The sequence below is a fragment of the Epinephelus moara genome, chromosome 3 (assembly GCF_006386435.1).
Source record: "Epinephelus moara isolate mb chromosome 3, YSFRI_EMoa_1.0, whole genome shotgun sequence".
Lineage (NCBI taxonomy): Eukaryota > Metazoa > Chordata > Actinopteri > Perciformes > Serranidae > Epinephelus > Epinephelus moara.
Window position 1 is genome coordinate 16,584,644 of NC_065508.1, and position 15,019 is coordinate 16,599,662.

The window sequence follows — 15,019 nt, forward strand, 5'->3', positions numbered from 1 at the left end:
TTGAAACTGAAAAACAAATCTTTTCATGATAGTTCTGGCAGAGCACTTAAGTCAGGCGCACAATCTCCAACAATATTCAAATAAGTCATTAATCTACTTTAAAGAAGACTATATGTCAGTATTTATAATCTGGCAATTTCTCACTCTCACACATACAGTGAAGAAGCTGCTGCTTGTCTCTACTTTGCGCCAACTCATTGCTGCTTTTACTAGCTTAGTCAGGCTATTTCCACCCTATTTGCCTTGTGCATTTTGTGTATCCTCTAAGTGATGTGTCTGTTCTGTCCTTGGTGCATTGTACTCCCTGCTGAATCCCATGCAGCTGGATTTAATGGGGATCAAGAGCGGAGCCTAATAACAGTTTATAAGCATTTATGGAATAAATGGTCTTATATCCTTTGACGTAAGTGTCTCTGCCAGAAGAAAACTCATTTGTTTGAGCTGGGTATTGACCCCAAGAAAATATATATACACCGATCTGCAGCCCTGACGCTTATGCTACTTTCTGCTGTCTGTTTTAGTCATGTCTCCTCCTAATCTGTCCTTGGTGAGGGAAAGCATTCCTCTCACTTTTAATGCACATACCACATCATTTGCTTTTCATGAGTATGCTCACTTCATAAAAAAATTGTAAGCCCAGGCTGAAATTGGGCATTAATCCATTATTCACTGCTTTGTCTATATTAATTCTAATGCTGAGTACATGATCTTAACTTGCTTGCTCGAGATAATCAGTGTGACAGGTACAGGCCGGAGTTAAAAAGCTTTAAAAATTTGGAAAACAGCAATGAAAAGTTCAGACTATGTTTCAGGAATGAACATAAGAAGATGCATCTGTTTCTTCTGTGTATTAGTGCTACGTCCTCAAAGGGATTCCCACAGGAATCTATAAATGCATATGCTGTGAGCAGCACATATGCGGCTGAATGTTTCTCCTTCAAACATCCTACAACAGGAGAATCAATACGAATGTGAGGGGTGATTTTCTATACGCAGAACATGCTCTGCTTATAGGAAAGGGGAGTGCTATCTAAGAGGGGTAGGATAGTGTTTCCAGTCCTCTGCTGGGACAGAGGTCAAGCTGTACTCACATCTTTTAGACAGCCCAGGAAGTTGTTGCTGACCGGGGAGCCTGGCAGGTCGGCTGTGTTTAGGCTGCCCCCTATGTAGAAGAGATCATCAGAGCCCAGCATGGTGTAGTCCTCCTGTGTGTAGCCGGTGGTGGTGAGAATCCCATCCACCAAGATCGTCACCTACAGAGGACCCGTTGTGGGAGGAAATAAATGACAAGACATGGAGATTTTTAAGTCAGACAGAAAGAACTGTCCTAATTATTTCATGCCTCATTTCTTGATTCTAGTTGAGCTTGCCTTAATGTTGGTTCTTGAAGGCAATTACAAGAACAGCTTTGAAGGGTTCACTAATCTCAGATGATCCCTGTTTCTGATATATTAGCAGGATTGCAGTGGAGTCAATATACCATAAATATTCCTTCCACTGATATTTCGGCTCCAAAGCAATATGAATGCTACAGTGTACTCAATTAATTTGAGATTAAAGATATCAAGATGGCAAGCCACGATGCTTGTGCATTGACAGCAACAAAACAAGATTATTCCCCTATCAGTCTCATCAGTACACAGAGACAAAGGAAATGAATGACTGAATAGGGCTATAGGAGAAGAAATGATATGCTTGTTGCCATGACAATAAGTCTACAGTTAATATGTATTCCTGCACAAATGTACCAGCTCCCACTTTGGGGTAATAAGTGAAAACAATTATGCTTTCTTTGTGATGGGAAAGAAAATCATTTTCTAAGAAAATCTGCTACGAAAAGCTAATTAATATACTGTACTTCCTGTGATGAATTGACTTAAAATGAAAAATGAGTGCTTCTACGAGGCAGGGGACATGCATGTTCAACACTGCAACTAATTGTTCTCATGTCTCAGGCCAGTCACACACATCATTTTATAAATGCAGAGCTTGAGTGAAAAGATGTCATTAATAAAACATTTTGTCAAAATCAAGCCAGTGGTCATGTATCAAAGACCAAATCATATGTAGGGGATTGGAAAGTGCTCTCGGTTATCAATTAAACAGCCCCTGCATGTTCAGTACACAGTTTAGTTGTCTTTTACAGTACACATTTAATGATTAATAGTGTTTGATACAGATACATATAGATCTTTTATTTAGAATTTTAATTTTGATTAAGACATTTTTGAGAATTAAATTAAGAAAAATGAGCATTAATAGGTGTTACATGGTATTTATTATGACTTTTTATACCATTTATCCTGTTCTATATCTTAAACATGTTTATTAGCTTTAATATTCACATATATCTATTGTGAAGCACTTTGTATTTTTGTTGTAAATTTGTTGTTATTATCAGTATAAACGACATTCAGAGCCTCCGACGTCACAAGCATACATGAAAGTGGCTGAAATTGCGGGGTTCACAGTGCTAGCCGTGCTAATGGTGCTAACAGCGCTAACACTGCTGACAATGTTAAGTGTTGCTGACAGTGTTAACATGATACTGTCCTGCCACCGTGGGTTGAAACAACATTATCAGCGGTAACTGCTGTATGAGCACAGTGCAGAGCAGCAGTGATTAGCTATGTTAATCATACTAACATGCATGTGCGTGCGGTCCGGCTGCCACAACAAAGAACAGATAAGCTCAGATTACAACTCACACAGAGAAAGCGTAACTTCATTGGCTGCTCAGGACGCCATTACTCCACTATATCATTACATAGCAAGAGAAGGAAAATAAAGATGGAGACACTAACCTAGATCTCAAGCCTGGATAAAAACTGCACTACCATCACCACCTGATGCAACAGACCTGTACTTGAAGGGATACTTTGCTGATTATAACCAGCTTTGTATGATATCAATGTGGGTGGTATGTGTAAATGAACTGTGGCGTGGTAAACTTCCCCTCCATCTTATTATCGCCCGAATCTCCCTGCTCATTTCTCAGCTCAAATCGTTTTGCATCATCCGGCGGATTTTCGCTGGCTCTAGGGCTGCTGCTCAAACTACAGCTTGTAACTCCGCATTTTCATATGCCCACCACCACATGCACAAAGAGTATAGATGTGGATTGACAGAGAGTTGCCTTTCTGTCTCTAAAACTTAGACTGAACACAGATCAAAATGTAAAACTAGGCAGTGCTGAGCAAATACAAACCAAGAATTTGCTACTGTAGTGCTTATTTCTAACCTAAATTGTCTTCAGAAATATATTTCAGTGCACTGTTTGGCTGTAATTCGAGAATTTGTGAACAGGAAATGGGCGCCACACTGTTTCCTGTATTGTAAAAACGAACGTTGAAAAACTGCCATCAAACAGTAAGCATTCATTCATTCTCCTTAACTGCGTATTGTGGTTCAAGATTGCGTGGGGGGTGCTAGAGCTGGAGCCTACCTACAAGCAAGTTAGAGTAACCTAAAACCAAGCAGTGCTGAACAAATATCAACCAAGATTCTGTTTCTGTGCTGCCTATTTCTTGCCTAAAATGTTTTCAGAAACATATTTTAACTTAGTGTTTAACTTGTTTGTTACCAGCCGGCAGCCATATTGTTTTCTGTGTCAAAACGGACAAGCTCGCACTAGGTCACCCACCAGCGGAAGTGTTTATTGGTCTGGTGTGCCACAGTGCATTCTGGTAGTTGTAGATTTTCTACCTCTTCAACAAACTCCAATGTGACAACCCTTTGACTCTGGTCATGAAGCACCAACGTCAAATGTATTTGTGTCTCTCTACTGCATAGACAGCCCAGTTTTATAAAAAGAACATCTTACCAGCAGTGAAAAAGGTAAAAGCAGTGGCCTTGTTCAGAACATACTGATCATAACAACCCTGCCAGGTCTCAGTTAGCATACACAAAACAAATCATTAAAAATGTGGGAGCTATGATCAAGCGATTTGATTTTTTAAATCCCTGAGCTGTATCTCCGGAACTTCACTTTGTGAAATGTGTGGTGTCTGTTCTGTAAAATGGCTGGTAAACTGAAAGCGAAAGGATAAGAGACAAAAGAATGACCTGACAGGGTGTGTTCAGGTGTCAGGTCTATAAAACAAGGTCCTGCCTCACCATTCACTAGTACTGGCAGGTATTGATTTCTGTCTATCTCGTGGTGAAGCCCTCAGTATCTTTGGCTTAGACAGTGGACAATACCGGGGCTTGACTGTGGGTTGATGATACTGCACATCAGAAAACCAGAGTGCTTTCATGCCTGAAAACTGATTGATGCTGCCTTCTCTTCCACTCTGCAACACCTAGAAAAGCCTCACCAGCTTCTAATAATGAGCATTACACCACATCATGACACCCCAGATAGTTGCCTGAATGGCATTTCAAAATCCCAGGTGATGCTAATTAGTGATTTAGGCAAAAACATCAGTAATTAGAAGCACACAGCAGGATAATATTCAGGTTCCAGTCTGGGCTGCTACATTTTGAGACTGACCTTTCCTCATAATTTCTCCTGGATTTCTACACAGCAGCTGTTACATTGAGATGACTAATGGGAAAATATATTTATGACATATATATTATGTTAGAGGAGCTAAATACGTACGTCGATGAATATGCATGTATGTGAGTATATTGTATGTGCAGGTCAGGCTCATGAATAGGTGCCTGCGTGATTAATAAGGGTCAGAAAAGGCGAGAGAATAAGCACCAATCAGCTTGCCCACAACAGTCACAGAAACGACAGATGGAGGGGGAGATAGTAATAGGAGGAATTCTAGCCTGAAAAGCACCACCGGATCTAATAAAATGTTTCCACCAGCACTCTCTTGGGAGTTACAGTTCCCCCTATCTACATGTCAGTGGGGTAACTTATCTGAAGGGAAAGCAATTTACACAGGGATCAAATGCATGGCTGAAAGCATAAGTGACGTTGTAAGCATTGGATTGCCGCTCTTCTGGAAACCGGGGTAAGGAAATAGATGTGGAGGAGGATGCAACTTTATATGCAGCTTAATGTGACAGGTTCAGAATATATTGGTGATGATGAGAGAGTTAGATACAAAATGAGTCCTACTTTAGCAAAGAAATCAAACATTAAAATGCATTGCGCGTGGCAAAGCTCATTGTAGAGAAACATATTTAGTTTAGTTATGGTTCAGGTAAATTGACTAAGTGATCACTTTATTTGGCACAAAATTGTGAGGACCCCTTTTGCTTTCAGAAGCCCAATTTCCGAAAGGTTTCAATATAGTGCTAGAAATGATCCACAGGGATCTTGTTGGGCTCAGTGGTACGACTTGTCTCCTGTAGTGTTTTTTTTAAATGCACTTCCAAGGTAAGAATATTACATTGCACCTCAGCTAAAAGGAGCTCTGCTTGAGTTGATACAATTTGTGTGCCTCAACATATTGTACACACTCCCCCAGTATGTGCCAATTTGTGACTTTTTCGAGAAGTGATATTAGGGGGTAAAATGTTGTTTGCTGTTTTCAGCAAAAACACTCTAAAAAGCCACTGTACACTACCTGCTCAGCACCAAACAGCAAACAGACACAGAGAGCAGCTAGCTGGTGAACACACTGCCCCGACTCCTAGATATTACATTTATATACAACTAATTTGCAGCAGCAAATTTGTTTTTGAGGGAAATGCAATGCCGTAATAAAATGGTGTAGCAAAATGAGGAAATGTTGCCAATTAATGTACCTGGCAAGTCACAAATTTGGTCTGAATCTATCAGCAAAATGTTCACTGACAACATATTTTGTTTTCCACTAAAATCTACTAACATTTAACCGGAATCTTAATCTTTTCTGAACTTTAACCACAATGCATTTGTTGCCTTAACCAAAGACAGGAGTCTGGGCATGAACCCATGAATCTGGTGTCTCAGACGTTCTATGTCGACATCCTCTCTAATCACCTCCCTGCGAGTCCAGTGCTTTAGCTACATAAATGTGGCATATATTAACTCAAAGAAATGTTATTTGTGAACATAATCCAACCTGCAATTACACTGTCACCACAATGTAATTATGAATGCTATTTAGTAATATATAAATGTTATAGACAGGGCTGCAACACAAGGTGCATTTCCATCCATGTGTTTTTAAGCACATTTCCAATTTGCAAGCAGCATGGAATAAAACAACAAACAAAAAACCCCTTCAGCAGCCACTGAAGCTTCTGCTCTACTAAAGTGACAAAAACAACAGAAGCAGATGAAAACACCAGATCTGTTTGGAGCCATGACACTATAACGTTGTTCAAATTAATGCATGAAATAAACATTAACACCATAATTTTATCTCATTTTCTACATTTTTTCCACAATTTGACACTCTTTTAATTATGCCATCTTGTCGCACCCTCTTCTGCAGTGCTATAATGGCAGATATTTTCTTTCAGCAGTTGGAGGAGACCAAAAACAGAGCTACAACAGAGTCAAAATTAGACCTACATTTCTCAGATGGCCAGAGACGCAGCTCCAAAGGAATGATAGAGTTGCTCTGACACTGCTGGATGTGTAAATAAGCAACTGCATTTGTTCTCCCATATCAACCAAAAGTGACAGGTAACCCCACAATCAAAAATACATACTTTTCCTCTTACCTGTGATGCTTTTTATCAGTCTAGATTGTTTTGGTGCGAATTGCTGAGTGTTGATGATATTAGCCATAGGGATGTCTGCCTGCTCTCAAATATAATGGCATTATATTTGCGATTCCATTATCAGTTAAAACACGCCGTGTCACACTGAGCTGTGCTACAGTAAATATGGACCTCCTACGAAGTAGCCACCCTAAAGTGGGTAGCGGTGATGTCTTGGTGACCGCGGCCTACGACCCTGCTAGAGAGATTGGCTCTCAGTATTTTTGTTGCTTCTAACTAAATCTCTGTGATTTGAAGTTTAGTTTCTGTTCTGTGTCATGTTTTTACTTTAGATATCTGCTTTATTTTACTGTTTCATGTTCGCTATCAGCTGTATTAGAAGTTGTGTGAAGTTGCTGCTCGAAAACCTCCTTATTTTGCTGCTTCACAATAAAAGTTCTTCCACAACAAAATAACAGGGGACTTTTATTGTGAAGAATCTACAGGAAATGTAATGTGAATAATAATGTGAATTAGTGGAGCTTCGTTAGCAGCTTCTCTTCAATAAAGACAAATTTAATAATAATACGGCAAGGAGGAAGAGTAAAGGCAGAATTAGCCACAGTGAGATGATGATGAAGAGCTGCAGACAACAGGCTGTAACTGCACCTCTGCAAACAGCTCACCTCCAACAGGTAAACTTATTTGACCTGCCCTGCTGTGGAAAAACACACGCAGCAAAACTAACAGTGGACTTTAGCCATGGATCAGCCTGCTGCTTTTAAACGTCATCACTCAAGACAAGCCATCATTAGCTAAAGACACACCTACAACAAGGTAGCCCTATTGAAATGGAAATGCAAATCCCTGCTGCGCTGGGCTGACAGCCCAAACCAAGCCAAGCCAAGCCAAGCCAGGCCAGCACATGACTGCTGAGAAGTCCCACTGATGGCACTCGGCTTGTAGAAAGAAAGAAAGATAGTTCCTACTGCTCACAACAAGGCCTGTGGATTATCTTATATATAACCGGGCCATGATTTCTGGAAAGGGACATTGCTGTTGAGTTTTTGAAATGTATTTTTTGGCACTTTGAGCACCACAAGCTGAGTGCTATCTAGTTCCATTATATTGGAGAAAAGGCAGACATCTCTACAGCCGATATATCCAACACTCAGCAACTCACAACAAACCAAACTAGACTGACAAACAGCATCACAGGTAAAAGGAAAAGTATGTATTTTCAATTTTGGGGTGAACTGTCCCTTAAACAGGTGATAAACGTAGCTTATTGCAGGTTTAAAGTGGCATAAACCCCACTACAAGCTGGCAGGCACTGGCAAATAGTTATCAGAAAATGAGCAACATTAGTATTTGGAGGTGTCTTTAACTACATTACAAAACAAAATTTGTGAGCTAAAACACTCCATAGACCTGCAGATATGAGTAATTATCTGTGGGTTTATCCAAGCACCACCTTTCACATTGCACATTTATTCAGTGTTAATATAAAAAACATTGATTAGTGGAGCTTTAATGTACTGTATTATTGGACTAATTGCAGAATGACTGCAGTCAAAGAAGAGTGCCAGCTGGGTAACATTTAATGTAGCACAGACACATCTTGGCAGCCTGTAAATTAGTTTGGGAATTCAGCACTGTGCTTTGTCCAGTGGACAACGTTAATGAATATGAAACCTTAGGGCTGAAATGTACTTGGCCGGAGCACAGTACAGTAGGTACAGCAGCACAATATTGGACACATGGAATGACTGTATTCATTATATAAACGCTCTGCTCATTCCCTCCCTGACCTCTCTGACACTGCTGCAAAGTTGCATTTGTTTTTGGCTTTATGTTTGAGTGGAGTCGATCATGATCTAAAATCTGTGCGACAATTACTGTAGAAAAAAAGGCCAGACTGCAGAGATTTCATCAGTGCCGCAGGATACATGAATGTGATGGATATTGCTGTATGAGTTGAGTCTTTCTTTCAATAAGGCATAAAGACCTTTACAGCATTCTTGTGGGTGCAGAAAAAAAACTAACTTGCCTTATTATAAAAGGACTCAGTGATTTCCACCAAAGCAATCTATTTCATGAGAAAGAGGGCAATGACCTAATAAGAGCTTGTAATATCTATCAGAATGTGGAAAATGGGAGATAGGGAGTCCAGCAGAGCAGAAATATTAAACATTCAACAGAAGCCAACAGGCTTTGTTAGTGTTGACACTCATAGTGGAATATAGTATCTAAACCCTGTTTGCGTGAGACTGGTATTACCTGGATTTAAATGTATGTATTCATTAAGTGAATCTTAAAGATACAAGCAAGATGCATGCAAGCCACAGCTGGTGGATGTATACACACCTGGCGGAGGTTGCGCGTCACTCGAACATCATGCCAGACGTTGTCATTGAACTTCCCTTTGGCCGGTTCCACCAGGGCCTCGAAAGCACCGGAGCCCAGATTGATGACCAGCCACAGAGCCCCGTTCCTTAGGGACAGGTTGACATAATCGGCTGACCTCCCCGTGTGAAGCAGCAGGCCATTCCTTTGCAGGGTACGGAAGGACAGTGTGATCTCATCCAAACTGCTCTGAATGGGAGTCTGGGACAGGTTGTAGCTGAAGAACTCATTGCCTTTGAAGGTGGCCACTGACTCCTCCTGCCCTAAGAGGGGAGGAGAAACATCTTAGATAATTGTTTCAGTCTTCAGGCCCAAGTTTGACTCATCTACAGCAGTATATCCACTTCTTTAGTGACATGTTGAGATAGCTAAGGCCTTGGTGAGCAAAACAAGACTAAAATGAGTAGAAAAGACAGTGCAGTATTTTCTGACAAATATTTGTCTATCACCAAAACTATCTTGAACAGAACAGATACGCATTTGTGGAGCTATTCACATATGCTACAAAATCACTGTACATTCTGATGGACGAATGGAGGATGCATGTTGCGTGTTTGCACGTCAAAGGATAATTCAAGTGATATTCTTTATTTTTCTGATTGTCAACAAATCCCATGAAAAGACCAAAACCAACAATACACTGATCCTACTGTCTGTGCAGCGAGAGCCTTGTGTAGCTTCCTCCTGTTTGCTGCAGACCACTATAAAATCATATGCGTGATCCACAACATCACAATGGGCGACACGTTCCTATATCCTCCTGAGACCTTGTGTCCTTATATGAGGACATCACATTTTGGGTTTACTTGACCTTATACTTCATTCTACTCAACTCAGACCTGTTGTCCTTGTTTGTGGACACTTTTTTGTGCCATCTAGTGGTAGTGAGAGCACAATACAGTAATTCATGTAAAAATAAGATGGCGGCCATCTCTGCCAAATCAGTCTGCAGCCGATCCCTATACAAAAGTGGACAAGGTCCAAGACCTGATCACACTGTGTGTTTGAACCTCATTTATTTGTGATTAATAATGTTTGTACTTTGATATGGCAACAAATTTGACCAATTTTAGCAACAGTAACAAGCTAAGACGCTATTAATTAGAAAGTACTCTTTTGAAGACATTGGGACTTTATTGTTGTCTCATTTGAGGACACTAGGACTTAATTACTGTTGACGATGTTTGTTTTTTATACTTATCGGGTACTACTAATCCCAAATAGCCAGGAGAAATTAAAGATGCATAGCAAACAAAAGTCCAGGTCTCACGAGGTTATTACGATGAACATGAGCACCGTAGTCAGTCAAGCCCACATACTAGTGTTGGTGCTGTTTATGCTCACTAGCACACCAAATCTGCAGCTGAAATGAGTCCCCAAGAAATACACAAATTGCTCCTATTTGAGTAAAGTTTGATAAAAACTACAGTGCCCAGCTGTTTAAAGAATTACTTGGCTTTAAATTTAAAATATATATTCAGGACCTGTTGTTAAAGAGCTTCAGTAGAAAAAAATGGATCATAAACAGGGTAAGGAAGTTGCAAAGCATTAAGAGACAGGCTAATACGTTGTTTTTTGGGTGTTTTCATAAGATTTGTTGACGATAAGAAAAGCATAGAATAATGCCAGCCTTATCCTTTATTCAACAGTGAAATTTCAAAAATACCAATATAAATGTGTCAACCTCTAATTCTCACCCTCAGTTCAAAGAATTTCCAGTGAGGATGTTAAATGAATGGAAATATCTGATGGCTCAAACAGTTTCCCCGACTTTCATTGATAGATATGGTAGATAGGTAGGGTAGATAGAGTAGATAGATAGGGCAGATAGAGTAGATAGGTAGGGTAGATATTTAGGGTAGATAGGTAGGGTAGATAGGGTAGATAGATAGGGTAGATAGAGTAGATAGGTAGGGTAGATATTTAGGGTAGATAGGGTAGATTGGTAGGGTAGATAGATAGGGTAGATAAGGTAGATAGAGTAGATAGATAGGGTAGATAGGTAGGGTAGATATTTAGGGTAGATAGAGTAGATAGATAGGGTAGATAGAGTAGATAGGTAGGGTAGATAGGGTAGATAGATAGGGTAGATAGAGTAGATAGGTAGGGTAGATAGAGTAGATAGATAGGGCAGATAGAGTAGATAGGTAGGGTAGATATTTAGGATAGATAGGTAGGGTAGATAGATAGGGTAGATAAGGTAGATAGAGTAAATAGATAGGGCAGATAGAGTAGATAGGTAGGGTAGATAGAGTAGATAGATAGGGCAGATAAGTAGGTAGATAGGGTGGGTAGATATTTAGTGTAGATAGGTAGGGTAGATAGAGCAGATAGATAGAGTAGATAGAGTAGATAGAGTAGATAGATAGATAGATAGATAGATAGATAGATAGATAGATAGATAGATAGATAGATAGATAGATTTCAGAGAAAGTTATAAATCTTGACTGAGTGGAGAAAGCAGCACTCTTAAAAAACTGAATCCGACACCACAGTGACAAAAGGTCATACAGCTTTGTGTAAAATGTTGTATTGTGATTTTGCAGACTCGTCCTGTGGGATCTGTCTCAGCCCTATTGTATACTGAATAATAAAACTTCACTGAGGCCTCGCACACATGTACTCAACCCATTCTGACAACAACTTAACAATATTGAAATCCAGCAGACTTCATGATTTCTGTGCTGTAGCTGTGATCATTTACATTGAACCACAGGGGTGATGTTAACTATTGTATAACACAGTTCTTGAACTCTTGTATGTGCTGTTTCAAGCCGGTATAGGCACCTCTTCCCTTGCTTGTTTGCAAGACACAGCGTCAAAGCTACTGAACAAGCTGTTTTGAGCTGGAAGGATAAGCTGTCCCTTAAGCCTATGTTTGTTTGTACAGTAAATGTCGGCTTTTGAACTCCGGGGCCAATTTAAGCCAACAGGATCAGTGGTCCCATTAGTCTCTATTGTTTGAGCAGTGTACTTACTCAACTACTGAGCAGACAGCAACTTGTTCAGCTACTGTTATGGAGCCTAAATGTGAATGTTTGGCATTAGACAGATGTTGTAGGTGAAATGTAAACCCGAGCACAAGTGCAGAGAAAAAAATGATTGTGGGGCAACAGGAGTACTGTGGCCTAATTTAGCTAAGTGCTTACAATACACGTGCAGTTAATAATATCACAGGCACAGCTAGCATTTAACCTAACCCCTAAGAAGTTTTCTTAGTAGATATCAGTCCAGAGGATCTGCATCATATCCTGTGCATCTGTCATTCCCAGCCCTCAATGAAGACGTCACTAGCAGACGCGTGGATTGGAAGTGTGTGGGTGGCTAGAAAGGCAGTGGGCTCTATCTGTGCTTTCCTGCTTACCTAAGAGGTGGCCCATTGTCTGCAGCAACAATGTTTACCAGCTTGTGAAAGAGGCAATACTGGCTGTGTTTGCTCTGAAACCAGATAGACTTTGGCTCTAACTCAGAGGAAATGCCATCAGAGACACTGGCTGCAGTCAGTACACCACCTAAGAGATGCTGTTGGAGCAGTTCAGCACTTTATGCATGTTGCAGCTTACTGGGGGCAAAGCCATCAACCTTCTACCTTGGCTGCAGCTATAAGACAATAGCGCCGAACCATCTCTCCATGCAAATGCACCCGTATTGACAGAAAACGATAGCTCAGCAGAATACAATGGCAGCGCCAACAATCTCTGCATGCCTCTCCTGCTACTCTTCTCATTGTCACATTCTGCTCTGTGCCTCCTCTCCCTCTCTCACTGTCTTACTATACATCATCCAATCTGCACCCCATCCCTCTAAATTCAGGATACTCATACTGGTGAGTCCTTGGGGCTCTGTTCATGGCCAATCCAATGAAGTGTGCAGCTAATATGGAGGAATACAAAATATGGAGGGATCTACAGCATCCTGGGTGCCACTTGAACATTGGAGAAGTTAACTTTAAAATAACTTACAGCAGCCCGTGTTACCCCCATGCCCATGTCCAAACAGGATTATCTGTAAAGGTACTGCTTAAAGCTATATATTAGCTGCTATGTGTCACAGCATGATGCACATCAAACACTGTAGAGGAAGAGGGTCTTGCCATCAGGTGGGAAGAAATTATCTGCTACTACTTCGTATTAGCCCACCTGTTCCAGTCTCTGTTGCAATTATGCTATGCTGCAGTGGCTGCACCTCATGAAAATGCCAACATGTGGATTGCTCATTAATATTAAGCTTTACATCTGATTAATTTCTAGTGGTCCAAAAGCCCCGGGCCCAGATGGCAGTTGCTGACTCCGTCTCCTGCTCGGGGGCGGAGGAGTCAGTTGTCGGCTGGTTGCACCCAAACATAAGCGAGGCAGTGTGGGCATGTGGATAGCGGGGCAGCAGTTTACCGTTGGTCTGGAGGCAGGGACATGCATAAGCACTCTAGGCAGTCAGTGAAGCTACACCTGTGCCTGAATAATCTCACCACTTACTACGCATCTGTGTGTGCATGCTAGCAAAGCATTCTAGGACTGGAGCACATACACAAGCAGCCACTTCTGAATTTCCTGAGAAAAGCTTTTGATTCATTTATAAAGTGTGAGGAGGGCGACTGTGGTGTATGTTTGATTGGTAATTATTCGTGGCCAAATAAATCAGATCAAATCAGACGACTACTCCCCTGAGTGTCCCCTCAGGCTAAAGCTGGAATATTGTCAAAGTTAATAAAAAACGTTTGTCACAACATCACTGAATAAAACTTTGATGCCTCATGTATATCCCATGAAGTCAGATGCACTTTCCTTTGTCACTAATTGTTACTGTGTTACGCCTGAGTGTTGCTCGGAGGCTTATTTCTATAAATCCTCATTCCACAATCAATTACCAACTTCTTCTTCCTATTGATGCATGAAATGGAGCAATTACATTTAGGCCTAATTTCATGACAGATCACACTGTGTTTGGCCTCTGGGATACAGTTACTGTATGACTAAATATTTCATACAGCAGCATTATTCTAACACAGCAGACAACCTCAGTCTTTGCTGAGGCGGTGTCGGCATCCAACTGCACTGTTCTGTCAGCATACCCATCATTTAACCTAGGAGCTGAAATTGAAGATTATCTTTTAGCCTTGTGAAGACCGATTACTACTTCTGTACATGAACAAGTTTGTCCCAAAGCCAGAAGAATCCAGACCTTAATCTATGATGTCACAGTCACGTATAGCCTCAAGCGGCACCATTTATAGTGGGTGAAAAACTGGTGTAATCATACTGTGAAGTGTTCGCTTAAGCCTTTTCATCTACTGTAAATGACCCCAATATTAGTGTTATCAGTACTACACCAGGACATGTATGAGAACACCCAGGGTACTGCCACACACTCTGAAATACAAAGCCTGTTTACTGTACATCAGCAGGGCAATTATAACGATGTCTTATGGGAATACATATAGAACATTTTCAGCAACGACTGGGTTGAACATAAAAACAGAATCTCCTCATGAATGAGTTTCTATGAACCTGTTAAAGTCACTAAAACAGGAGCTGTAAACAAACAAATATGTTCAGTAATTTAAAGGAAAAAAGTGTGAGATGTTCATGTGAGAAAATATTTCATCTAATACTCCGAGTAACATTTTGCTGATGTGCAGTGTATTACGCCGTCAGAGTGGGTCATTAAAGCCGAGTCTGTATGTTTAGAGACAACACTGATTGCCATGGAGACAAGATGGTGACCTTTGTCTGAATCTCACAATAATGTGGCAGAAAACAGGGAGCATAAATACAGCAGACTTCATGCAGGTCAGTGGCACCTGTACTTTCCAGTCAAAATGCCCTTTTGCTCTAATGTCCAAGTGCTTTACCTATTATTGCATGGATAATACTGAATGTTTTTCCTCCAAGGTTTTACATCATGTTAATGCAGCTTGACTATAATTCAGATGTTTTTCAGCACCAGTACTTGAGTTTAAAACAGAGTGTGCAAAAATGACTTTTTTCTGAAGAACAGAACATCACGGTCGTGTCTCTTCATGACT

The 15,019-nt window shown here is 40.7% G+C and overlaps 1 protein-coding gene across 1 annotated transcript in view; it reads right to left on the minus strand.

Moving 5' to 3' along the window:
- Nucleotides 1-15,019, minus strand: part of LOC126387929 (neurexin-2-like) — a 174,372-nt gene that overhangs the window by 107,928 nt on the left and 51,425 nt on the right. Inside the window, exons 4-5 of the mRNA XM_050040725.1 lie at nucleotides 8,959-9,260; nucleotides 1,092-1,253 (exon numbers count right to left, since the gene is read on the minus strand). Of these exons, the coding sequence (XP_049896682.1) occupies nucleotides 1,092-1,253; nucleotides 8,959-9,260 (464 nt within the window). The remainder of the gene's footprint in view (nucleotides 1-1,091; nucleotides 1,254-8,958; nucleotides 9,261-15,019) is intronic.